The sequence below is a fragment of the Hylobates moloch genome, unplaced genomic scaffold, assembly GCF_009828535.3.
Source record: "Hylobates moloch isolate HMO894 unplaced genomic scaffold, HMol_V3 SCAFFOLD_3, whole genome shotgun sequence".
NCBI lineage: Eukaryota > Metazoa > Chordata > Mammalia > Primates > Hylobatidae > Hylobates > Hylobates moloch.
In genome coordinates this window covers 132,246,763-132,273,571 of record NW_026652278.1, presented here as the reverse complement: position 1 = coordinate 132,273,571, position 26,809 = coordinate 132,246,763, and the positions used below count along the sequence as shown (strand labels likewise).

The 26,809-nt window shown below is 40.5% G+C and overlaps 1 protein-coding gene across 2 annotated transcripts in view; it reads left to right on the top strand.

Annotated features, from left to right (window-relative positions):
• RNF150 (ring finger protein 150) overlaps window positions 1–26,809 on the top strand; it is a 277,839-nt gene that overhangs the window by 203,340 nt on the left and 47,690 nt on the right. The window contains exons 5-7 of one of the 2 annotated variants that reach the window (XM_058436774.1): window positions 5,832–5,928; window positions 17,596–17,806; window positions 20,955–21,060. In XM_058436774.1, coding sequence (XP_058292757.1) covers window positions 5,832–5,928; window positions 17,596–17,806; window positions 20,955–20,995 — 349 coding nt within the window. In that variant the 3' untranslated portion in view covers window positions 20,996–21,060. Of the gene's footprint in view, window positions 1–5,831; window positions 5,929–17,595; window positions 17,807–20,954; window positions 21,061–26,809 lie in introns of those variants that run through there. The other variant, XM_032147607.2, reaches the window with a different exon arrangement.

The window sequence follows — 26,809 nt, the reverse complement described above, 5'->3', positions numbered from 1 at the left end:
CCTCTTTTGTCGGGTGTTTGAAGAACTCTTTTTAAAATGTTTGCTTCCCTTTGGTGAATGAGGAAAGAAAAGTTTTGGCCAACTCTTTGTTGTATTTCCAATTTGTCGGGATTGTTAAGAGATGGATTATCTTGTCTTCTGCGTGTCCTTTCTCACTCAGCACTTGTTAAACCATGGGAAGGTTCACTGCTATCCTGTGAATCCTGCAAAAAAGATGAGATGGACTTTGCCTTGGAGATGTTTACCAACTGGTGCATTTCACTAAACTCCAGATCCTTTCCCTATGCTTTTGTTTGTTTATTTAGTCTGTTAACTTTTACTTTTCTTTCCACTTAGGAGAAAAAATACTGCTTTCCAATCCCAATTATAAGGATAAAGTTTTCATATTTGATGATCAATATGGTACCAAAAAGAAATGATTGTGAATTAATAATAAGCCTGACTGCCCTATGTGGCATTTCAGCAGTTTTTCTTTTTTTGCCCTTAGTTCTCCTTCTGATTTTTTTAAAATTTGTAGTTATTTGCTTTCCATGTTAGGAAGGTTACACAAAAGAGTAGAAATAATAATAATCACATAATATCTTTAAAATAAGATGTAATACAATGCCATTAATAAGATTTATGGTAGTTTACAATTAAGGAGTACCAGGACTTACGTTTTAAGCTTTGTATTATTTATTCTCTTCCCCCACCCCTTCTCTCTCCCCACACCCCAAACACACACACACAGGCTTATTCACTCACGAAGCCCATACCTATAAGACAAAATTTCACTGATGAGGAGCTGAATCTTACAGAGCTAAGGTAACCTGCCTAGAACAATTAAAAAAAAAAAAAAAAAAAAGACCCAGCAGATCCAGGAGTGCAACCTTTCCACGGCCTTTCCATTGTCATTAACAGTGAATCACTAAATGACTGCGGTGCTGCCTTGAAGGGCAGGGCCTTGTCTTATTCATCTTTGTACCCAGCTCTCAGCACAGAACAGAATGGAACACGGGGGTGACGTAACCAGTGCTATATTTTAGGAAGATAAATCTGGCAACAATGAGTGGGATGAAGAGAACAAGAAAAGACTGGCAGTGTGGAGAGCAGTTTTGATGCCATTGAAGTGACACAGAGAAAGAGATGATGAGCCAATGCAGGAGGGAGCCGCACTGAGAGAAGAAAAGTTCCGAATGTGACAGATTCAGGAAGAGTGCATGAATGAGACTTGACCATGTGGAGGCAGGGAGGCGTGCTAGGTCCTTGGGTAAATAAATATCTGTTCATGCAGCAAATGTTTCTTGAGCATCAGCTGTGTGTCGGGAACTATTCTAGGTCCCGGAGATGCAACAGCGAATTGAGCAAACCAGAATTTTATTCTCCTACAGCTTGTGTCCTAATTGGAGGGATATGTTGGTCAGGATTCTCCAGAGAAGCAGAACCAGCAAGAGATATATAGAAATGGAGATATAGATACAGGTAGAGATTTCAAGGAATTGGCTTATGTGATTGTAAGATCTGGCAAGCCTGAAGTCTGCAGGACAGGCCTATGAGCCAGAAACTCTTGGCAGGAGCTGATGCTATAGTCTTAAGCAGAATTTCCTCTCAGAGAAACCTCAGGGTTGGTTGGTTGGTTGGTTTTGAGGCAGAGTCTTGCTCTGTCACCCAGGCAGGAGTGCAGTGGTGTGATCTCGGCTCACTGCAACCTCCACCTCCCAGGTTCAAGCAATTCTCCGATGTCAGCCTCCCAAGTAGCTGGAATTACAGGCACACGCCACCACGCCCAGCTAGTTTTTGCATTTTTAGTAGAGACAGAGTTTCGCCATGTTGGCCAGCCTAGTCTCAAACTCCTGAACTCAAGTGATTTGCCTGCTGCCTGCCTTGGCCTCCCAAAATGCCGGGATTACAGGCATGAGCCACCGTGCCCAGCCAAAACCTCAGTTTTGCTCTTAAGATTGTTCAAATGATTGCATAAGGCCCACCCAGATTGTTGAGGATAATCCCCTTTATTTAAGGTCAACTGATTGTAGATATTAACCACATCTACAAAATGCCTTCATAGCAACATCTTGACTTGTGTCAATTGAATAACCGTACTACAGCCTTGCCAAACTGACACATAAAAACTAAGCATCCAGGCCGGGCACGGTGGCTCACGCCTGTAATCCCATTACTTTGGGAGGCCGAGGCAGGCGGATCACGAGGTCAGGAGACGGAGACCATCCTGGCCAACACGATGAAACCCCGTCTCTACTAAAAATACAGAAAATTAGCCGGGTGTGGTGGTGGGTGCCTGTAGTCCCAGCTACTCTGGAGGCTGAGGCAGGAGAATGGCGTGAATCCAGGAGGCAGAGCTTGCAGTGAGCCGAGATCGCGCCACTGCTCTCCAGCCTGGGCGACAGAGCAAGACTTCGCCTCAAAAATAAAAAATAAAAAAAAAACAAACCAAAAAAACTAAGCATCCAGAGGAGGTGTAAGAATGACAAGTGCTGCATATATGACATATACATATGTAACAAACCTGCACGTTGTGCACATGTACCCTAAAACTTAAAGTCTAATAATAATAAAATTAAAAAAAAAAAAAAGAATGACCAGTGCATAGAGAGAAATAACTGAGGGTGTTTGGGAACAACGACCAGTGTCTGTGGATCAGAGACTCCGGGGAAGGCTTTTCTGCTGTAGTAAATACTTCTCCATCCTACAGACAGGCCACTGAGACTTGGGGATATTAATCATCTTATTTGAGTGCTAAAATTGCTAATGAATGGCCCTGCTGTCATTCTGACTCAGCCTATGTGCAGAAAACAGCAGAGCCCTGCCTCCAGGGAGTGGTCAAAGGACCAGAGTGTTTGCCTTTTTCCCAGGAGCAACACCAGTTGGTGAGCAAGTTCAGATTAGGAACTTGAGCATCAACTGTGTGCCAGGAACTGGGGATGCCAGGGATGCAACAGTGAATCAAGCAAACAAGGATTTTGCTCTCATAGAGAGCAAATCCTCCACTCTAATTGGAGGATATATTGGTCAGGAATCTCCAGAGAATTAGAACCAGCAGGAAATATGTAGGAATAGAAACAAAGATACAGGGCCGGGCGTGGTGGCTCACGCCTGTAATCCCAGCACTTTGGGAGGCCAAGGCGGGTGGATCACAAGGTCAGGAGATCAAGACCATCCTGGCTAACACAGTGAAACCCCGTCTCTATTAAAAATACAAAAAAAATAGCCGGGCGTGGTGGCAGGCGCCTGTAGTCCTAGCTACTAGGGAGGCTGAGGCAGGAGAATGGTGTGAACCCAGGAGGCGGAGCTTGTAGTGAGCCGAGATCATGCCACTGCACTCCAGTCTGGGTAACAGAGCGAGACTCCATCTCAAAAAAAGAAAAAGAAATAAAGATATAGGGCATAGATCCTGAACATAGGGAGGTCAAAATTGCTTTTTGGAAATGCAAGGAAAGGAATGGCTTTATCCAGCTTGGGTGCCAGACAACCCCTTCTCCTTGCTCCCCCTCCCTCCCTGAGCTCTTGCGTGAGCCATTCCCCCTTCTTCCACCTCCCCTTCCCCTCTATGTAAACCATGACCCACATAGCCCTTAGGTTTCAGCTTTGTCACTTTGTTAGGGAGCCCTTCCCTGAACACCCCAACTAGGATAAATCTCCCAGTTATAAGCACCTCCTCGCCAAGCTCCCTTTTATTCTAATGTAGTACTTAACACTATTGTCACTAAGTACTTTATTTCTGTATTATTTTATTAATGTCTGCCTCTCCTGCTGTGCTTCCTGAGGGAAGGAGCCAAATCATCATTGTGCTGATCCTCTCTGTTAAGCACAGTTCTTAGTATATACTACTTGTTGCATGAATGCACAGATAAAGGAGTGAATGGATGAGTGAATGAAGTATACTCCTTCCAAGTAGAATGTATTAGTCTGTTCTCACACTGCTATAAAGAAATACCTGAGATGGGGTAATTTATAAAGAAAATAGAGTTAGGCCAGGCCTGGTGGCTCATGCCTGTAATCCCAGCACTTTGAGAGGCTGAGGTGGGCAGATCACTTAAGGTCAGGAGTTCAGGACCAGCCCAGCCAACATGGCAAAACCCCATCTCTACTAAAAATACAAAAGCTAGCCAGGCTTGGTGGTGGGCACCTGTAATCCCAGCTACTTGGGAGGCTGAGGTACAAGAATCACTTGAACCCGGGAGGTGGAGGTTGAAGTGAGCTGAGATTACACCACTGCACTCCAGCCTGGGCAGCACAGCAAAACTCCATCTCCAAAAAAAAAAAACAAGAGGTTTAATTGGCTCACAGATCCATACGCTATAGGAAGCATGATGCTGGCATCTGCTGGGCTTCTGGGGAGGCCTCAAGAAACTTACAATCATGGCAGAAGGCAAAGAGGGAGCCAGCACTTCACAAGGCTGGAGCAGAAGGAAGCGGGGTGGGGAGGTGCCACACACTTTTAAACGACCAGATCTCATGAGAAATCACTGTCACAAGAACAGCACCAAGAGGGAAATCTGCCTCCATGATCCAATCACCTCCCACCAGGCCCCACCTCCAAACTGGAGATTACAATTCAACATGATATTTGGGCAGGGACACAGACCCAAACCATATCATAGTAAATCTGCAGGGCATCTTCAACAATAATCTGGAAACATAAGAACACATCCTTGTTGCTACAGTCCTTTTTTCTAATCCCCAATCTGATCATATCCTCTATGCAGCCAATCTCATCTCTGGCATTGGAGTTCTTATAATTTCAGTTTAAAAGGTAGCAATTCCTTGAACTCTTCTCTAATTTGGAGATACTTTTTAAGCATTTGAGCCCAGCACCCTCTAACACAAAGCAAATGAGGTTTCTGGAACTATTAGAACAAAAGGAGGTGCAAGTGAGAGAACAGAGTAGAAATATTCAAGAACATTGCTCCATTGCAGAGGGGTGACAGGCAGGGAGTACAGAAAGAGAGTCAGGCATGCATGGAATGTCCCGAGGAAGTCCTCAGACTTAAAACAGATAGTTCTTTCTCTTCTTGCCCCAGGCAGAAAATTCTGACTACTTCTGCCTGTGGTCTGGAGTCTTGGGAGTTAGAAGAAAAGCTTCTGACTCAAGGAGTTCCTGACATCTCTGAGTGGACTCTTTCAAGCCAAGTTCAGAGAAAGTTCAGTTAGGAAGCCCTCCTGTAGCCACCAAATGCCCCTTCTGCCACGAAGATAAAAGCTAATAATGACTGTCACATGGGAATGACCATGTAGTTGAGTGAATCAACTGCACAGATATGACGGCTACCCACGTGAAACCCCAGAGCCTTTTACTCTGGCTTTTGATTTGACAACCAGAAGCCACAACAACTTAAAATGGCATTGATGTTACTGAATGCTTCCAGGAGCTCTTTTGCCCTTTTGTGTCAGATCCCAAATATTAATGGAAATCAGCCTTTACTTTGCAGTTTTCTACTGACTGTGGGAAAAGAAATTCTGCATATTTTTTTAAAGTAGCATCAATCAAGTCATCGTACACGGTGTGTACAAGTTTCCCCACTTGCATTATTTTCATTAGAGCTTCTTCCTATTGAGAACAAGAAAAATCTCTCAGTTTCTGCATTCTGTACATTTTCTGAAACTTGGAAAACTCCATTGCAAATTATATAGGACAGTCTTGGGATCCAGACAGATTTTGACTGTAACACCACAGGGTATAACAGGAAACACTTTGGCCCACAAGTTAGGGATGGAGGTTTGAGTGTTGGCTCTGCCACTGAGCAATTGTGTGACCTTGGACGAGTCCCTGGGCATGGTGAACTAGGTAGTCTCTGCAGTTACTGCCGCTCTAAGATGTATGGTTCTCATTGCAGGCATCTTTTCCACAAGTCCTGTGTTGACCCCTGGCTTCTAGACCATCGTACCTGTCCCATGTGCAAGATGAACATTCTTAAAGCCCTAGGGATCCCGGTAAGCACAGCACAGCCTACAGAATCATAATGTCTGTCTTTCTGCGTTGCCTTCAAAGCAGGGAGAAAACATTATACTTTGATGTTCTGTGTCCCCTCAGTCACACATAGAAGTCACATCATCTTACAAGGCTCCAAGAGAACTCCTATGTCTGAAAGCATTTCTCCCCTCACTTTTTCTCTGAGGACATCCCAACCTTTCACCATGTCCATTGTATTTGTCTGTGAGTCAAGGTATCACTTGTGCAGCTCATCAGCTTCTCTTCTGGGCTGCAGCGTGGGAGGGCAGGTGGGACGGCAGCAGATACACCCCGGGCCAGTTGCACACTGAGCACCTCTTGCATCATCGTCACCCTTGTTTGGCCATCAGGGGGATCCGTAAGCCACACTTCGCCCCACGATCACCTGGCTTTCAGAGGGAGCAAGCACCTTCCAGCAATGGGAGGGGAGGACAGAGGCTGAAAGTCAGGCTCAAAGCCTCAGCTAAACTCAGATCTCTGTAGAGACTTTGAGTGAACAGGAAACCAGAGCCAGAGCTACTTAATGCTAGCACTTAGTTCTTAATTTAACAGGTTCCCCCAGTTGACTCCCCCAGAGACTAAACGTTTTCTAAAGTTTAGTCTCTCCCTTGTACAAAGAGAATCAGCCAGCTGGCTTGATGCTCCAGGGAGACTTTCCCAGAACTGTATCAGGTGAAGCCTGCAAACTGGTGGGTGGTGAGACACCAGCTGCTATGTGTTCTCCCCTCTCAGCAATGAGGGCAGGAAGCAAGGCAGGCCACCAAATCCAAGGACTACACTGAGAGATGTGAGAAACCATACGGTGCTGTGTAGAAGTCAGACAAACGAAATGCAGATACCAGCTCCCCCTCAGCCCCTCCACTTTGCTGCCACCTGCCTATTGTCACTCCTCACTGCTAATGGCAGAGAATAAAGAGAATGTTAATAGTCCCAAGATGTTACTGAAGAAGGATCAGATCCCGTATCAAAGGTTTACTTTAATGCCAAAGGACTCATTATCTTAGGAATATCAGAGTGGCTCTGCTGGAGAAGGCACACCTGAAGCATTATGAGGACATGCATTGGCTGAACTTTCTACCCTGTGCCAGCTGCCTCCATGCCTGCTGTATGATTTGCATGGTTGATACTCCGAACGCAAATCAACTTGTGTGACTATACCTTTGAGCTAGATTTTAAAGATGATGCATTAAATTTTCAGACCAGTTATAAATGCATAATGCATTCATGATGAAAATCAATTACAGGGAACATGAAACATCAGTAAAAACTCAACAGCTCTACCAGATACTGGTGACTTAGAAAGCTGAGCTCAGTTTTTGCACTGTTCACATTTCTGTCTGTAACTGAGTCTTTCCGGGGAGGGGGAAATGTGTGTATGTGTGTCTGTGGTCTCCAAAATCTTTAGAATCCTCACAGTTCTCACAATGAAACAGAGACAGTTGCATCCTTTGATGTGTTTCTATTGTTCAGGATATTTTTAGAGATATTAAGTGCCAATCCCACTGCTCTCTGGTGAGGAAATGTAACCTAACAAGCATCCATCGTTCAATATTGTACTAAAGAGTATTTGACTCCAGATTTTTTCAATGGAGGTATAAGGTCTGCAGAAGCTACTTGTAAATAAGTTGCAAATATCGCTGTTAATTATTTTTAGAAGAATTATTGGGTGGCCTTTTCTCTTATTTCCAAGATGAATAACATTTTAACTTTTAGCATTTGGGCATTCTGGCCATGGTTTGATGCCTACCAAGTCTGGATAGGAGTTTACTTAGCACAATGAACTGTCAGAAAAATAAACATCTTTTGGATTTGGTAAAGATTTTTTTTTAAATTATACTTTAAGTTTTAGGGTACATGTGCACAGTGTGCAGGTTTGTTACATATGTATACATGTGCCATGTTGGTGTGCTGCACCCATTAACTCGTCATTTAGCATTAGGTATATCTCCTAATGCTGTCCCTCCCCTCTACCCCCACCCCACAACAGGCTCCGGAGTGTCATGTTCCCCTTCCTGTGTCCATGTGTTCTCATTGTTCAATTCCCACCTATGAGTGAGAACATGCGGTGTTTGGTTTTTTGTCCTTGTGATAGTTTGCTGAGAATGATGGTTTCCAGCTTCATCCATGTCCCTACAAAGGACATGAACTCATCATTTTTTATGGCTGCATAGTATTCCATGGTGTATATGTGCCACATTTTCTTAATCCAGTCTATCGTTGTTGGACATTTGGGTTGGTTCCAAGTCTTTGCTCTTGTGAATAATGCCACAATAAACATACGTGTGCATGTGTATTTATAGCAGCATGATTTATGATCCTTTGGATATATACCCAGTAATGGGATGGCTGGGTCAAATGGTATTTCTAGTTCTAGATCCCTGAGGAATTGCCACGCTGACTTCCACAATGGTTGAACTAGTTTATAGTCCCTCCAACAGTATAAAAGTGTTCCTATTTCTCCACAACCTCTCCAGCACCTGTTGTTTCCTGACTTTTTAATGATGGCCATTCTAACTGGTGTGAGATGGTATCTCATTGTGGTTTTGATTTGCATTTCTCTGATAGCCAGTGATGATGAGCATTTTTTCATGTGTCTGTTGGCTGCATGAATGTCTTCTTTTGAGAAGTGTCTCTTCATATCCTTTGCCCACTTTTTGATGGGGTTGTTTGTTTTTTTCTTGTAAATTTGAGTTCATTGTAGATTCTGGATATTAGCCCTTTGTCAGATGAGTAGATTGCAAAAATTTTCTCCCATTCTGTAGCTTGCCTGTTCACTCTGATGGTAGTTTCTTTTGCTGTGCAGAAGCTCTTTAGTCTAATTAGATCCCATTTGTCAATTTTGGCTTTTGTTGCCATTGCTTTTGGTGTTTTAGACATGAAGTCCTTGCCCATGCCTATGTCCTGAATGCTATTGCCTAGGTTTTATTCTAGAGTTTTTATGGTTTTAGGTCTAATATGTAAGTCTTTAATCCATCTTGAATTAATTTTTGTATAAGGTGTAAGGAAGGGATCCAGTTTCAGCTTTCTACATATGGCTAGCCAGTTTTCCCAGCACCATTTATTAAATAGGGAATCCTTTCCCCATTGCTTCTTTTTGTCAGGTTTGTCAAAGATCAGATAGTTGTAGATATGCAGCATTATTTCTGAGGGCTCTGTTCTGTTCCATTGGTCTATATCTCTGTTTCGGTACCAGTACCATGCTGTTTTGGTTACTGTAGCCTTGTAGTATAGTTTGAAGTGAGGTAGCATGATGCCTCCAGCTTTGTTCTTTTGGCTTAGGATTGACTTGGTGATGTGGGCTCTTTTTTGGTTCCCTATGAACTTTAGTTTTTTTCCATTAATGTGAAGAAAGTCATTGGTAGCTTGATGGGGATGGCATTGAATCTATAAATTACCTTGGGCAGTATGGCCATTTTCACGATATTGATTCTTCCAACCCATGAGCATGGAATGTTCTTCCGTTTGGTTGTATCCTCTTTTATTTCATTGAGCAGTAGTTTGTAGTTCTCCTTGAAGAGGTCCTTCACATCCCTTGTAAGTTGGATTCCTAGGTATTTTATTCTCTTTGAAGCAATTGTGAATGGGAGTTCACTCATGATTTGACTCTCTGTTTGTCTGTTATTGGTGTATAAGAATGTTTGTGATTTTTGCACATTGATTTTGTATCCTGAGACTTTGCTGAAGTTGCTTATCAGCTTAGGGAGATTTTGGGCTGATACAATGGGGTTTTCTAGATATACAGTCATGTCATCTGCAAACAGGGACAGTTTGACTTCCTCTTTTCCTAATTGAATGCCCTTTATTTCCTTCTCCTACCTGATTGCCCTGGCCAGAACTTCCAACACTATGTTGAATAGGAGTGGTGAGAGACGGCATCCCTGTCTTGTGCCAGTTTTCAAAGGGAATGCTTCCAGTTTTTGCCCGTTCAGTATGATATTGGCTGTGGGTTTGTCACAGATAGCTCTTATTATTTTGCGATACATCCCATCAATACCTAATTTATTGAGAGTTTTTAGCATGAAGGGTTGTTGAATTTTGTCAAAGGCCTTTTCTGCATCTATACAGATAATCATGTGGTTTTTGTCTTTGGTTCTGTTCATATGCTGGATTACGTTTATTGATTTGTGTATGTTCAACCAGCCTTGCATTCCAAGGATGAAGCCCACTTGATCATGGTGGATAAGCTTTTTGATGTGTTGCTGGATTCGGTTTGCCAGTGTTTTATTGAGGTTTTTTGCATCAATGTTCATCAAGGATATTGGTCTAACATTCTCTTTTTTGGTTGTGTCTCTGCCAGGCTTTGGTATCAGGATGATGCTGGCCTCATAAAATGAATTAGGGAGGGTTCCCTCTTTTTCTATTGATTGGAATAGTTTCAGAAGGAATGGTACCAGCTCCTCCTTGTACCTCTGGTAGAATTCGGCTGTGAATCTATCTGGTCCTAGACTCTTTTTGGTTGTTAAGCTATTAATTATTGCCTCAATTTCAGAGCCTGTTATTGGTCTATTCAGAGATTCCACTTCTTCCTGGTTTAGTCTTGGGAGAGTGTATGTGTCGAGGAATTTATCCATTTCTTCTAGATTTTCTAGTTTATTTGCATAGAGGTGTTTGTAGTATTCTCAGATGGTAGTTTGTATTTCTGTGGGATCGGTGGTGATATCCCCTTTATCATTTTTTATTGCGTCTATTTGATTCTTCTCTCTTTTCTTCATTAGTCTTGCTAGAAGTCTATCAATTTTGTTGATCTTTTCAGAAAACCAGCTCCTGGATTCATTGATTTTTCGAAGGGTTTTTTGTGTCTCTATCTCCTTCAGTTCTGTTCTGATCTTAGTTATTTCTTGCCTTTGGCTAGCTTTTGAATGTGTTTGCTCTTGCTTCTCTAGTTCTTTTAATTGTGATGTTAGGGTGTCAATTTTAGATCTTTCCTGCTTTCTCTTGTGGGCATTTAATGCTATAAATTTCCCTCTACACACTGCTTTGAATGTGTCCCAGAGATTCTGATATGTTGTGTCTTTGTTCTCGTTGGATTCAAAGAACAGCTTTATTTCTGCTTTCATTTCCTTATGTACCCAGTAGTCATTCAGGAGCAGGTTGTTCAGTTTCCATGTAGTTGAACTGTTTTGAGTGAGTTTCTTAATCCTGAGTTCTAGTTTGATTGCACTGTGGTCTGAGAGACAGTTTGTTATAATTTCTGTTCTTTTACATTTGCTGAAGAGTGTTTTACTTCCAACTATGTGGTCAATTTTGGAATAGGTGTGGTGTGGTGCTGAAAAGAATGTATATTCTGTTGATTTGGGGTGGAGAGTTCTGTAGATGTCTATTAGGTCCAGTTGGTGCAGAGCTGAGTTCAATTCCTGGATATCCTTGTTAACTTTCTGTCTCATTGATCTGTCTAATGTTGACAGTGGGGTATTAAAGTCTCCCATTATTATTGTGTGGGAGTCTAAGTCTCTTTGTAGGTCACTAAGGACTTGCTTTATGAATCTGGGTGCTCCTGTATTGGGTGCATAGATATTTAGGATAGTTAGTTGTTCTTGTTGAATTGATCCCTTTACCATTATGTAATGGCCTTCTTTGTCTCTTTTGATCTTTTTTGGTTTAAAGTCTGTTTTATCAGAGACTAGGATTGCAACCCCTGCCTTTTTTTGTTTTCCATTTGCTTGGTAGATCTTCCTCCATCCCTTTATTTTGAGCCTATGTGTGTCTCTGCACATGAGATGGGTTTCCTGAATACAGCACACTGATGGGTCTTGACTCTTTATCCAATTTGCCAGTCTGTGCCTTTTAATTGGAGCATTTAGCCCATTTACATTTAAGGTTAGTATTGTTATGTGTGAATTTGATCCTGTCATTATGATGTTAGCTTGTTATTTTGCTCGTTTGTTGATGTAGTTTCTCCCTAGCCTCGATGGTCTTTACAAATTTGCCATGTTTTTGCAGTGGCTGGTACCAGTTGTTCCTTTCCATGTTTAGTGCTTCTTTCAGGAGCTCTTTTAGGGCAGGCCTGGTGGTGACAAAATACAGCATTTGCTTGTCTGTATTTTATTTCTCCTTCACTTGTGAAGCTTAGTTTGGCTGGATATGAAATTCTGGGTTGAAAATTCTTTTCTTTAAGAATGTTGAATATTGGCCCCCACTCTCTTCTGGCTTGTAGAGTTTCTGCTGAGAGATCAGCTGTTAGTCTGATGGGCTTCCCTTTGTGGGTAACCTGACCTTTCTCTCTGGCTGCCCTTAACACTTTTTCCTTCATTTCAACTTTGGTGAATCTGACAATTACATGTCTTGGAGTTGCTCTTCTCAAGGAGTATCTTTGTGGTGTTCTCTGTATTTCCTGAATTTGAATGTTGGCCTGCGTTGCTAGACTGGGGAAGTTCTCCTGGATAATATCCTGCAGAGTGTTTTCCAACTTTGTTCCATTCTCCTCGTCACTTTCAGGTACACCAATTAGATGTAGATTTGGTCTTTTCACATAGTCCCATATTTCTTGGAGGCTTTGTTCATTTCTTTTTATTCTTTTTTCTCTAAACTTCTCTTCATGCTTCATTTCATTCATTGGATCTTCCATCACTGATACCCTTTCTTCCAGTTGATCACATCAGTTACTGAGGCTTGTGCATTCGTCACGTAGTTCTCGTGCCTTGGTTTTCATCTCCATCAGGTCCTTTAAGGATTTTTCTGCATTGGTTATTCTGGTTATCCATTTGTCTAATTTTTTTCAAAGTTTTTAACTTCTTTGCCATTGGTTTGAACTTCCTCCTTTAGCTCGGAGTAGTTTGGTCTTCTGAAGCCTTCCTCTCTCAACTCATCAAAGTCATTCTCTGTCCAGCTTTGTTCCGTTGCTAGTGAGGAACTGCGTTCGTTTGGAGGAGGAGAGGCGCTCTGATTTTTAGAGTTTTCGGTTTTTCTGCTCTGTATTTTCCCCATCTTTGTGGTTTTGTCTACCTTTGGTCTTCGATGATGGTGACGTGCAGATGGGTTTTTGCTGTGGGTTTCCTTTCTGTTTGTTAGTTTTCCTTCTAACAGTCAGGACCCTCAGCTGCAGGTCTGTTGGAGTTTACTGGAGGTCCACTCCAGACCCTGTTTGCCTGGGTATCAGCAGTGGTGGCTGCAAAACAGTGGATATTGGTGAACCGCAAATGCTGCTGCCTGATCATTCCTCTGGAAGTTTTGTCTCAGAGGAGTACCCGGCCGTGTGAGGTGTCAGCCCACCCCTACTGGGGGGTTCCTCCCAGTTAGGCTACTTGGGGGTCAGGGACCCACTTGAGGAGGCAGTCTGCCCATTCTCAGATCTCCAGCTGCATGCTAGGAGAACCACTGCTCTCTTCAAAACTGTCAGACCAGGACATTTAAGTGGAATTGGTAAAGATTTTTAAAGGCCAGCTGAACAAGAACATGGTACACATCCAAGCTTGCCCCACAAAACAGAACATCCTCCATGAAGAATAAGTCACTTTCGTGCTACTTCTCACAAAGCAGGAAGGCATATGGATACCTTCTGTGCCTCCCAAGCCTTTTCTGTTTTTCTCCTAGGGAATGACAAAGTCAGGATCTGGGAGGAATTTTGGATTTTGTTCCCCTTCATCCTTCTACTGTTGGGTAGCACTATGTCTTAATTATATCAACAAGATGACTTCTCCATTCTTAAATCTTTCCATCTCACTGGGCAAGCTCACAGCCTTCTCAATTAGAAAATACTTGCTATATCGAACTGAAACCCTTTTTATGCAGCTTAAACAAATTGTCTTATAATTTTCCTATGTTCCATGTATTCCATTTCTTCTTATTCAAAGAAAATTGAAAAGAGCTTATCACTCTCTGATAACTGATGTCTGTTGATGCTTCATCTCTGCATTCCTTACATGTGCTAAGGGCTCAATAAATGTCTATGGAATTACAGCCCTTCGGAGCCTTGAAGGCTGGCAGTTACACAATCGTATTTATGAATTTCATCCTGATTCTCTTTTGAATAGTATCAACTCGCAAACAACTTGGTTGTAATCCTGATCTACGAGATTATTCAAATACAGGTGGCATATTATTTTTGGTTTTCGTTTTTGTTTTTGTTGTTTTAACAGAGTGTCCTCGTATCTACCCATGGTATAAGACAAATAAATTGAAAGTCAGAAACTGAGGATGTTGTTATTTTCTAAGTGATTTTTCTACAATGAGCTAAAGAATGAGAGCACAGTTCACTGATCATGAAATTCCCATAACAATAGGTATCATTTTCCATTATATTTTGCCAAGGGAAATATAATACTGAATGCAAATAGTGGGGAGTCCTTTATTATCAGAAGCATTTTGATCTACATTACAGTGCTTCACCCTCCATTCTATCCAGTCAGGTGTAGATCTGTCTTGATAGAATGACAGAATACAGTTTCAGCGAATCCTCTTCTAAGGTACCATATAACCTGGTACTTTCATATGCCAGCCACCACCTCCTATCACTATTATCCTCATAGGAATAGGTTGATGATTTTTATTGAATACAAAATCCTGCTGTATACCTGGTGTATTCACAAGATTTTATTTAGCAGTTGCTTTATTTGAGAGGTTTCCCATGCTAACTTGAATTTAAATACCTGTGCAGTTTTCACTTTTAGATAGCATTTGACATCTTGTTTTAAACTTTATGATTGTGACTTCTCTCAGAGGTATGTAGATTTGGTTTCTTTTCAAAATATTATTCCACTTGATGAACCATGTAGAGTGGATATAATCTGTGAGGTTCTGTAAACTTGGTCTATTAAATATTATATCTAAGCCAAATTATTTGTGCTTGCTACCACTGACAGTTTCACTGTGCTAATTAGCTCTTTTGCCCTCCACCCACTCTGTTAAAGATATAGCACTATTCCTACTATCCCACAAAATGAAGAACAAAAAAAAAACTGCATCAAAATTAAGAAAATATACAAAGAAAAATATCAACAGCTAGATCAACATTTTCAAAAATATGCCATTATTATTGCATATGATTGCATTTACATATTTATGGCCAAAAGAACAACCTGCACAGTACCCTCTTTGTGAAATCTTTTCCTCCTGAAAACCTCTCCCACAGTTAGTTTTGCTTAATAAACACCTGTATATAGCATATCTTACCTTTGAATAGAACTTTACGGTTTTTCAAGTATTTTCTCAAATCCTACCTTAATTGATTTAGGGCAGATATTAACATGCCCAAGCTTCCAGGGCAGAAATCTGAGACTCAGATCAAATTTCCAAGTCAACATTTACTGAGCACCTAGTCACTGTCAGTGGCACTACTAGGGGCTTGGAATCCAAAGTCAATATAGTGTGGTTGCTTCACTTTACAATGTTTGGGGACTAGCAGAGTAAGATCAGCACATTAACAATAGCCATACAGCATGGGAGAAGTACCTTACGAAGTGCTTGCAGGATCAAAGATGCCTTCCTGGGAGGGAACATGCCTTAGAAAAGGGGACGCTGGACCTGGGAATTAAAGGGTGATTAGGAATTCACCAGGGGCCATCTTGAGACCTTGAGATAGGAAAAAGAGGGTGATTGGATCAAATGTCATCCTGAGCACAGGGACAATATAAGCTAGAGTGTTGAGAGGAGGGAATGTATGGTGTGCTCTGTGTCTCCAAAGGCTGCAGATGAGGCCAGAAAAGTAGGCTGGGGCCAGGCTGTAGACCATCTGCCTCTGTCATGCCAGGGAGCATGTAATTCCTTCCTTGGGAGAAGAGAAGAAACATACCCATGGTTTTTGTTTTGTTTTGTTTTGTTTTCTTGAGACAGAGTCTCATTCTGTCGCCAGGCTGGAGTGCAGTGGGACAATCTTGGCTTACTGCAACCTCTGCCTACCAGGTTCAAGCAATTCCCCTGCCTCAGCCTCCCAAGTAGCTGGGACTACAGATGCACACCACCACACCTGGCTAATTTTTTATATTTTAGCAGAGACGGGGTTTCACCATGTTGGTCAGGATGGTCTCCATCTCCTGACCTCATGATCTGCCCGCCTCGGCCTCCCAAAGTGCTGGGATTACAGGCGTGAGCCACCGTGCCCAGCCCATGGTGTTTTTTTTTTTTTTAAATGAGAGAGTGCAGACTGAAATAAACTGGAGAAGAGATTGTAAGTGGATAGAGAAACTGGTAATGGGGAGAGAATGTTCATAAACTCACTTGCTCGTGTCTAATGTCAATCAGTAAATTTAGTAAATTCAGTGAATTGGTCATTCTGTGAATCAACTTTTGACAGATTAAGTTTCAGTGAATTGGCTCACTTCCAATACAGCTAAAGAGAGCAAAAAGAAGAAAGAATACAGGAAAGAAATGAATAAGCTGAATTTGATGTATTTATGGAATGGTAGAGCTCTCCAGCGGACTGTTAGGACACAGGCGTGGAGCTCAGGAGACTGGCATTACACAGCTAAGAGCAGAATGCTAGGACAAGAGCCCAGCACTTTGCATTTCTTGCTTTGTGTTCCCTAGGAGTCCATGAGTTGTAGGTTTTCTGTTCTGATGAACTTGGAAAACAACAGTCATTGTGATGTTAATTCAATCATTGTCAGTCCACAGTTCTCCTCACCTAATCCTGACCATCATGTTCTGCCTACTTTGGGAGTGTAAAACCATGTAATTGTCATCTTCAAGACAAAGCTGAAGTTCAGACCAGAGCAAAAGAAATTAACAGCTTAAGACAATATTCCTGCACCACCACCTTTTAAAAAATAATTTTGAGTTTGTGTAGAGACAGAACAACTAAAAGTAATTTGAAAAGCTGTTTGTGGAAGAGATAGATATATATTCTTTTTTACTTCAAACCAGCTGAACTGAGACAAAAGAGTAAAACTTGCAAAGCGTGAGATTTTGCCCGATAATAATAGAGTCCAACACTGCTGGCCAACACAGAGCACCTTGCAAAGCAGAGAGCTCCCATTGCTATGTTCTTCAAGGGAAGCCGTCAATGATATTGGAGAGGAAAGAGTTCTGTAACCAAAGAGCAGTTGAACAAGGGGGTCTCACCACAGTCTTGTGGTTTTAAGAATTTAATTTAGAGGATTTGACTAATGTATGATCAATACCATATTAAGGACATAGGGATATTTTTCTATAGCTGGCTTTAGGCTTATGTTTTTCTTAAATGTAGCCTTATCCTGTGCTTTGTGTGTGTTTGAGGGTATGTATGTATCTTTAATGAACAAGCCATAATGACTCAGATTCTATCCTCCCTCCCACTCTCATATCATTAGTATATTTGTAAACAACACATGAGTTTTAAGGGATAATGATCAGGCTACCAGCTACATACTAGGTGTGGAGTAAATAATACTATATGTAAGGAAGTGCCTTCATTGTAAATAAATTTCACATATTCCCCCTAAGTGATTATTTAAATGTAGAGATTTTGCTTATCTTGAATTAAAACTTTAATTTTTAATCTAAAGATTAAAAAGGAATCTTTTCAATTAAAATGAACCTTTGGAAAGGAAATTTTGGAGGATCTTTTTATGTTAATCTTATAGAAACTATATATAGAATGTTTTTAAGTAAAGTGGCTCAAGAAGTAAACAATAAAGAACTTAATTTTTTCATGGAGACAAAATGTTTAGGCTATAGACATTTAATCTCTAAGTGGATGATATGTACTGAGAACAGATCCTTTTCTGCTCCATCAGCCCAATGCCGACTGCATGGATGACTTGCCCACTGACTTCGAGGGCTCTCTGGGAGGTCCACCCACCAACCAGATCACAGGCGCGAGCGACACAACAGTGAATGAAAGTTCAGTCACTTTGGACCCTGCTGTACGGACTGTGGGAGCCTTGCAGGTGGTCCAGGATACAGACCCCACCCCCCAGGAGGGAGAAGTCATCTTTACTACTAACAGTGAGTTCTACCATACTTAACGTGACATAGCCAGAAGGGCTGTTGCCTTGTAGGAATTGGAAAAAAATACCTTTCCTCAAAAAGAAAAAAATATTGAATGAGTACATCATTGCTAGGTTCATCAGTTATAACTGCCAGCTGTTTGTTAGAAGAACTGCCCTTCCTAGAGCCAGCAGGGCAGACAGCCCACCTGGCTCTGTGTGCCCATGCTCCTGCCTGCCCACACACTGACACCAGGGCTCACACATCACAGCACTGCACACTCTCCATGTCTGCTTCCCTGTGGTACCTGAGGGTCATGGATCTGAAGCCTCTCAGACTGGAGGGCAGGTGAGGGGAGCAACTACAAGGGGTGCTTAGCAGGACTGGGATAGGGCACAACCACACCCACTCACGTGTGCATGCTCGCATGTGTGTACACACACGCACCAGAGCCCCCTGAGTGTGCGTGTGACTGTATGAACTAGTCTGGACCATGCACAAGAGGCTGCTTTCCTTGTTGCTGTAGGACGTGGATGTGAATGGCATCCCTTTAGATGGCCATATTTGCAAGAGACACTAAACCCCTGTGCACAGTGGCCCTGCATACTAAAATACCTTCTAGATATTTTCCCCCATCTCATACATAGAGTCACTAAATGCTGTTCTGTTTGATGGTAGTTTTCATAAAAATATTAAATTACGTATATTAACATCAAGATTGAAGTAAAAATCTAAAGTACCTACTATTCAGTCTAATATAAGAGATAAAAGCTTCAGGAGTTCTAAGAAAATCAGATGCAGATTAGCTCAGGTTTAAGGTTAAAAGAGTGAGTGGATATTGCAATTTTTAAACAAAGTATATTTCTTTCTCTTGATAGAAGTAACCTATTCACTGTAGAAATTTGGAAATGTAGAAAAGCAGATCAAAGCATTTGGGGGTATTTTCTTTGAAGTTGGCCTTTCCTTTATATATTTGTGATTTTTATAAAATTTATGAAAGCATGCTAAAATGTAAAGAAAGATACGTATTTTTCTGATGAAAAAACTTCATTGTTGAAAAATTGAGAGATAAAGAAAAGACTAAAAAAAGAATGAAAAAATTACTGAGGCCTCCACTACTTGGAAACAATCACTCTTAACGTTTTGGTTTATTTCCTGATCATCTTTTATTATATAGTTGAGATAATCCCATGGGATTTGAACATTGAATATTGTAACCATACCATTTTTACAGGACCTTGACAGAAGGTGACTTGAAAAGGAGCTTGGTGAGAAATATCTGCACATGCAAGGTTTATTAGTTTTTGATAAATAAGACCTTTAACTTGAGAAACTTGACTTTTACAGGTATAAAGATCTCAGTATTGAAATATTGACCATTAGACATTTAAAAGCCATTAAAGATGGATTTTGATCCCTTTGTTTTGAAGGTTTAGACCGGTGCAGCCCGATATTAATATAATATAAGTCATGCATGTAATTTAAATTTTTCTATGGCCACACTAAAACATTAAAAAATAAATGAATTTCATTTTAATAATATATTTTTACTTAACCCTGTATATCCAAAATATTTTACATTTTTTGGTACTCAGTCTTCAGAATCTGGTGTGTATTTTATTTACACTTACAGCACATTTCAGAATGTTTTTAAATAAAGTGGCTCAAGAAGTAAACAGTAAAGAACTTAATTTTTTATTGAGACAAAATATTGTCTCCAATATTAAAACTATTGAGACAATATTTAAAACTATTAAGACAACATAAACTTATGTTTCTCTTCAAAATTAAAACTATTGAGACACTATGAAACTAACTTTAACTAGCCACATTTTAAATGCTTAGTTATCACATATGCCTAGTGGCTACCATATTGGAGTGCATAGATCTAGAATACTAGTACTTTAAATGGAAGAGAATATTAAAGGTCATTTGATTCTTACCAAAATATACTTCTAATTAATTTTTGTCATGAGAAAATTGTGCCCCAGAGTACTAAATGTCTGACTCAGGTCTAATGGTAAGTTCTCTTTTTGGTGTACCAGGTGGTCTCAGAATTTTTCCATTTATTGGACATCTTTGATTACTGTCACACATGTGACCATAAGTGACCTTAGTGAAATATATTGGAAGATGTGATAAAATTTTGCCAGCAGTTGAAAAACATTTAAGGCATGAGCTTGCTTTTGAGAACGAAAACATTTGTAAAGGATCATTATCCTTGCAAAAGAATGACCATTTGATTTTCAAGAGAAGATACGTCATCTGTCAGATTCCTTATTTTGAAGAGTGGGTACATACTTCACAGATCTTCGTAAAGCCAAGATGACAACTGAGAAAGCATTTTAATTTAATGTGGGTTAAATTACATCCAAAATAAAATATATGTAAATATATTGTGGGTTAAAATACATCAAAAAATAGAAAATTATGATCTATATCCATGTAATTTGTAATCCCTAAACTGTTTTTGCATAAAGTAGACTCAGAGTGTTTAGTTCATAGTGACCATTCTGTAGATGTTTATTGAATGACTTGAGGTAAACATGTTCGACCTAAGCTTGAAGTGAAGACCTTCTGTTCATAACAGAAGAAAAGAAAGCCAGGCAATTTCAAAGGAAGCTACTGGTAAAGATGGGATAAAGAAATAACAGTGATATGACAATACCTATAGTCAGAAGACTGGTGGCATATATGAATATAGCTATCAGTTTCTTAGTATAGAAACTAAATTTTTCACGAAATATTTTTCCTAAACCATATATTTCTGGTTAGCTTTATTTATTAGGATTTCTCAGAATTTTACAAACATGAACACTCCGGTTATTTGTTAATGGTTTATACCATTAACTAAGTGGCTGTAATTCCTTAGGAGAAAAAGCCTCTGCTCTGTACAGATTTTTTTAATTGCCTAATGACTTACTTACTCAAATAAAGATTTAATTAATAAATGAACAAACACAAATGCATGACTAAATGAGTCAAAAGATTCAAGTTTTCATCAATATTATTGTACTCAACTCTAATGATATTCAGAAATCATGAGGATATAGACATAAGTGTAGTTTGATATACAATATTGCTATAAATTGCAAATAAATAACCCAGTGGAGGTTGGACATGACTTTCCTCCAAATTATTCTTTCCCCTCTTCACATCTCCACAGATCCAGGAAATTACCAAAAAGGAAGAAATCACAGCAGCTAAGAAATACGTTGTACCTATTACATACCAGGCACCCTTTTAAGCCTTTTTCATATATTAGCTCACAACAACCCTATGAGGTAAATATTATTTTGATCTTCATCTTACTGATGCAGAAATGGAGGCATAGAGAGATTAATGTCACTGATCCAAGGTCATAAGTGACAGGTGGGGCTGGAACTCACTGGGCCACTGGCCCCAGAGCCCAGGCTTAGTGACGCTGTGCTCAGAGACAGAACAGGGGGGAAAAATTAACACAGTTGCCTACTCACTTTTCATTTAGTTTATTTGTTCAGTTCTTCCATTTTTCTAGATCTCTTAAAAGATCAAAAATTGGTTTACTTCCTACTTATACTCTCATTCCAACCTCTATTCTTTCTTTCTTGGCCCATGTGCAATAGATTAAATGCATGTCAAGGTCATTTCAGCACTCATAGAGCAAAGATGTAAAACAGATTGCCTTCAGAGTGAAAGTGGAAAAATCTAGCATTAGAGGATCATCTTCAACTCCCAGGAAAAAAAAATGAAAAACATTTACAGAGCCAAGGAAATTCAAACTTGTTGCAAGTCTGACATTGGAAGAAAGATGTTCTTAAGTACATATTTTTTAATGTTTCTGACATTTCATCTTTTAAAACGTCACATGGCAGTCCCAGAACAGTGTTTCTCCTGCACCTTCGTGTGAGGGGTCATTTGTATGAATGCCCACACGTCACTCACCAGTCTTTATCTGTAGGCCTGGTCATGCCAAAAACACACTTTGCCTTTAACTTCTCAAGCTCAGGCTGCAGATTGTTGGGTTTGCTTCCACAGGGGAAAAAAGTTCCTTAGAACCAAAGGAAAACACAGTGAAACAGACAGCCCTGTATGTTTGGAGACTCAAGAGAGAAGCTAGAGAAAGACCCAGAAAAGATGACTTTATTATCCCTTCTTAAAAACATTGAGTGCCACTCCACATCTCGGGGCGGTGGGGTCTGAAACCTTCCTGTGATTTTTCGAGGAGGTTGTTGACCTTGCCATTCATTTCCTTATTCCCCTTACTGAGTCACTACACAAGTCCTCTAGCACTGCCTGCAGATCGTTACCCACTTGGCCCTTCTTCCATCTCAGACTAGAAGGAATCAACTCTTGGCCCCTGGAGGGTGGGAATGGCAGAATCAAGATATGGCATATCTGCCCCATACATTCTGAAAAGCACTTGGCATGATGTGTCTGGCCAGGAGACCTGGTCTTCAAACTTTCAGAAGGAAGCAGTACACATGAATTAATGTAAAGGCTAAAACTTGGCCAGTTGAAATGAAAAATGATATGGATTTCCTCTGGGAAAATTTCCTTTGCTAACTTCCCATCAGCTCTGATCCTTGGGGAAAGAGGAGTGTATCTAATGTGTTGAACAGTCATCCCTTGATACCCACAGGGAATTTGTTCCATGATACCCCCTTTCCCCCAAAGATACCAAAATCTGAGAATGTTCAAGTTTCTTATATAAAATGGTGTAATATTTGCATATCCTCCATACTTTTAAATCACCTGTGGATACTTATACCTAATATTATATTTGTTCTAGCATATTGACTTTTTATTTGTATTATTTTTGATTTTTTTTATTTGCAATATTCTTACTGTTTTTTCCTTGAATATTTTTGAGCCATGGTGGGTGGTAGACCCAAGGCTCAGGCAGATGTGGGGGACCATTCTAAATGCATCTTTCTTTTTGCTACATTGACACTTAAAATGTATTGAGTGACTGTCAGAGTTCCTTGCCCCTGGATGAAAATTCTAGCAGGCCCAAGATTTTTCTACCTACTCTTACGTAACTGATAGTTCTAAGAGTACCTTTAAGTTTGAAGAGTCCCTTTAAGTTGCAAACACATACCCCCCAAAATTTTTTTTCTGCTGGGCACTTTCCCTTGTAATTCCAAAAACTTGGGACAGATGGGTCTCTCTTGCTTACTCATGAGCATCCTGGGCGCCCAGGAGTCCATTTTCAGCCTCTGTCTCCTAATTTCTCCTCACCTCTCCAGGAACTCCTTTTGGGTAGGACCCACATTAACCCCGTTCACCTCTAGGACACTCATACATCACCTGTCCTGACAGTCCTCTTCCAGGACAGCAGCAGTCTCCAGCCTTTGACCCCACGAAGGTCTTGGGCCTCCTCTCAAGGTTGCAGGCAGGAAGGAGACTGAGTCCACAAAAGTTTGAGACATTTTTGCTGAGTCCAACCTACAGGAAACATATTTCAAAATCTTATTGGGGATTCCCTTGCAGCAACCCCTCATAGGCCTGGGATCGGGAGGTGCCCTTCTCCACCCCTTTCACTAGAGGAGCAGGATTTAGCATGACATCGCTCTGTGCATTGACAATGTCTTTACCAATTACCCCATCTTCTTCCCCTTCTTTTCCATTTTTATTGCCTCAAGATGGGTGATGGGGTCAAGAATTACCGAACAAGTTCCCCTTTATACATTTCATTGCACATCTGGCAATGGGGCAGAGAGCAGAGGATGGGTAGGGGAGGGAGAGTCTGTCTCTTGCTTCTTTGTTATTCACATCTCTTCAGTAGAAACTGAGGCAGAAAGAGTGCCATGAAAGTGCAAGAAAATTAGTTCCTAAATGTCTTGATGGTCTTCCACTAAGGAGCACATACTTGGCTGCTATCTCTGCTAAATTACAGGCCCTTAAATGGGTTAGCCTTTTTGGAAAAAAAATATATATATGTATATATATGCATATATATATGTGAATACTTTTCAAAATGCACTTACAAGACAAAATTGTTAAAGCACAGCTGAAGCTGCAGCACAGAGAAAAGTGGTTTTCATGCCAGCTCTGACACCTACCACTGCAAACCACCCAGGAGCTTTCCAGGGACACATACTCCAACTCATTATAGGAAAAACTTCCAAAGAGTTCATTCAGAGGTTTGTGTTTAGTCTCTGCAAGGATTTGCCGTTTTTAATTTCTTATTATTATACTTTAAGTTTTAGGGTACATGTGCACAATGTGCAGGTTTGTTACATATGTATCCATGTGCCATGTTGGTGTGCTGCACCCATTAACTCGTCATTTAGCATTAGGTATATCTCCTAATGCTGTCCCTCCCCCCTCCCCCACCCCACAACAGTCCCCGGAGTGTGATGTTCCCCTTCCTGTGTCCATGTATTCTCATTGTTCAATTCCCACCTATGAGTGAGAACATGCGGTGTTTGGTTTTTTGTCCTTGCGATAGTTTGCTGAGAATGATGATTTCCAGTTTCATCCATGTCCCTACAAAGGACATGAACTCATCATTTTTTATGGCTGCATAGTATTCCATGGTGTATATGTGCCACATTTTCTTAATCCAGTCTATCGTTGTTGGACATTTGGGTTGGTTCCAAGTCTTTGCTATTGTGAATAGTGCCGCAATAAACATACGTGTGCATGTGTCTTTATAGCAGCATGATTTATAGTCCTTTGGATATATACCCAGTAATGGGATGGCTGGGTCAAATGGTATTTCTAGTTCTAGATCCCTGAGGAATCGCCACACTGACTTCCACAATGGTTGAACTAGTTTACAGTCCCACCAACAGTGTAAAAGTGTTCCTATTTCTCCACATCCTCTCCAGCACCTGTTGTTTCCTGGCTTTTTAATGATCACCATTCTAACTGGTGTGAGATGGTATCTCATTGTGGTTTTGATTTGCATTTCTCTGATAGCCAGTGATGATGAGCATTTTTTCATGTGTTTTTTGGCTGCATAAATGTCTTCTTTTGAGATGTGTCTGTTCATGTCCTTTGCCCACTTTTTGATGGGTGGGGTTTTTTTTAATTGTAAATTTGTTTGAGTTCATTGTAGATTCTGGATATTAGCCCTTTGTCAGATGAGTAAGTTGCAAAAATTTTCTCCCATTTTGTAGGTTGCCTGTTCACTCTGATGGTAGTTTCTTTTGCTGTGCAGAAGCTCTTTAATTTAATTAGATCCCATTTGTCAATTTTGGCTTTTGTTGCCATTGCTTTTGATGTTTTAGACATGAAGTCCTTGCCCATGCCTATGTCCTGAATGGTATTGCCTAGCTTTTCTTCTAGGGATTTTATGGTTTTAGGTCTAACATGTAAGTCTTTAATCTGTCTTGAATTAATTTTTGTATAAGGTGTAAGGAAGGGATCCAGTTTCAGCTTTCTACATATGGCTACCCAGTTTTCCCAGCACCATTTATTAAATAGGGAATCCTTTCCCCATTGCTTGTTTTTGTCAGGTTTGTCAAAGATCAGATAGTTGTAGATATGTGGCATTATTTCTGAGGGCTCTGTTCTTTTCCATTGATCTATGTCTCTGTTTTGGTACCAGTACCATGCTGTTTTGGTTACTGTAGCCTTGTAGTATAGTTTGAAGTGAGGTAGCATGATGCCTCCAGCTTTGTTCTTTTGGCTTAGGATTGACTTGGCAATGCGGGCTCTTTTTTGGTTCCATATGAACTTTAAAGTAGTTTTTTCCAATTCTGTGAAGAAAGTCATTGGTAGCTTGATGGGGATGGCATTGAATATATAAATTACCTTGGATAGTATGGCCATTTTCATGATATTGATTCTTCCAACCCATGAGCATGGAATGTTCTTCCATTTGTTTGTATCCTCTTTTATTTCATTGAGCAGCAGTTTGTAGTTCTCCTTGAAGAGGTCCTTAATAATAGACGCAATAAAAAATAATAAAGGGGATATCACCACCGATCCCACACAAATACAATCTACCATCAGAGAATACTACAAGCACCTGTACGCAAATAAACTAGAAAATCTAGAAGAAATGGATAAATTCCTCGACAAATACACCCTCCCAAGACTAAACCAGGAAGAAGTTGAATCTCTGAATAGACCAATAACAGGCTCTGAAATTGTGGCAATAATCAATAGCTTACCAACCAAAAACAGTCCAGGACCTGATGGATTCACAGCCAAGTTCTACCAGAGGTACAAGGAGGAGCTGGTACCATTCCTTCTGAAACTATTCCAATCAATAGAAAAAGAGGGAATCCTCCCTAACACATTTTATGAGGCCAGCATCATCCTGTTACCAAAGCCTGGCAGAGACACAACCAAAAAAGAGAATTTCAGACCAATATCCTTGATGAATATTGATGCAAAAATCCTCAATAAAATACTGGCAAACCGAATCCAGCAGCACATCAAAAAGCTTATCCACCATGATCAAGTGGGCTTCATCCCTGGGATGCAAGGCTGGTTCAACATATGCAAATCAATAAATGTAATGCAGCATATAAACAGAACCAAAGACAAAAACCACATGATTATCTCAATAGATGAAGAAAAGGCCTTTGACAAAATTCAACAGCCCTTCATGATAAAAACTCTCAGTAAATTGGGTATTGATGGGACATATCTCAAAATAATAAGAGCTATCTATGACAAACCCACAACCAGTATCATACTGAATGGGCAAAAACTGGAAGCATTCCCTTTGAAAACTGGCACAAGACAGGGATGCCCTCTCTCACCACTCCTATTCAACATAGTGTTGGAAGTTCTGGTCAGGGCAATCAGGCAGGAGAAGGAAATAAAGAGTATTCAATTAGGAAAAGAGGAAGTCAAACTGTCCCTGTTTGCAGATGACATGATTGTATGTCTAGAAAACCCCATTGTATCAGCCCAAAATCTCCTCAAGCTGATAAGCAACTTCGGCAAAGTCTCAGGATAAAAAATCAATGTACAAAAATCACAAGCATTCTTGTACACCAATCACAGACAGACAGAGAGCCAAATCATGAGTGAACTCCCATTCACCATTGCTTCAAAGAGAATAAAATACCTAGGAAT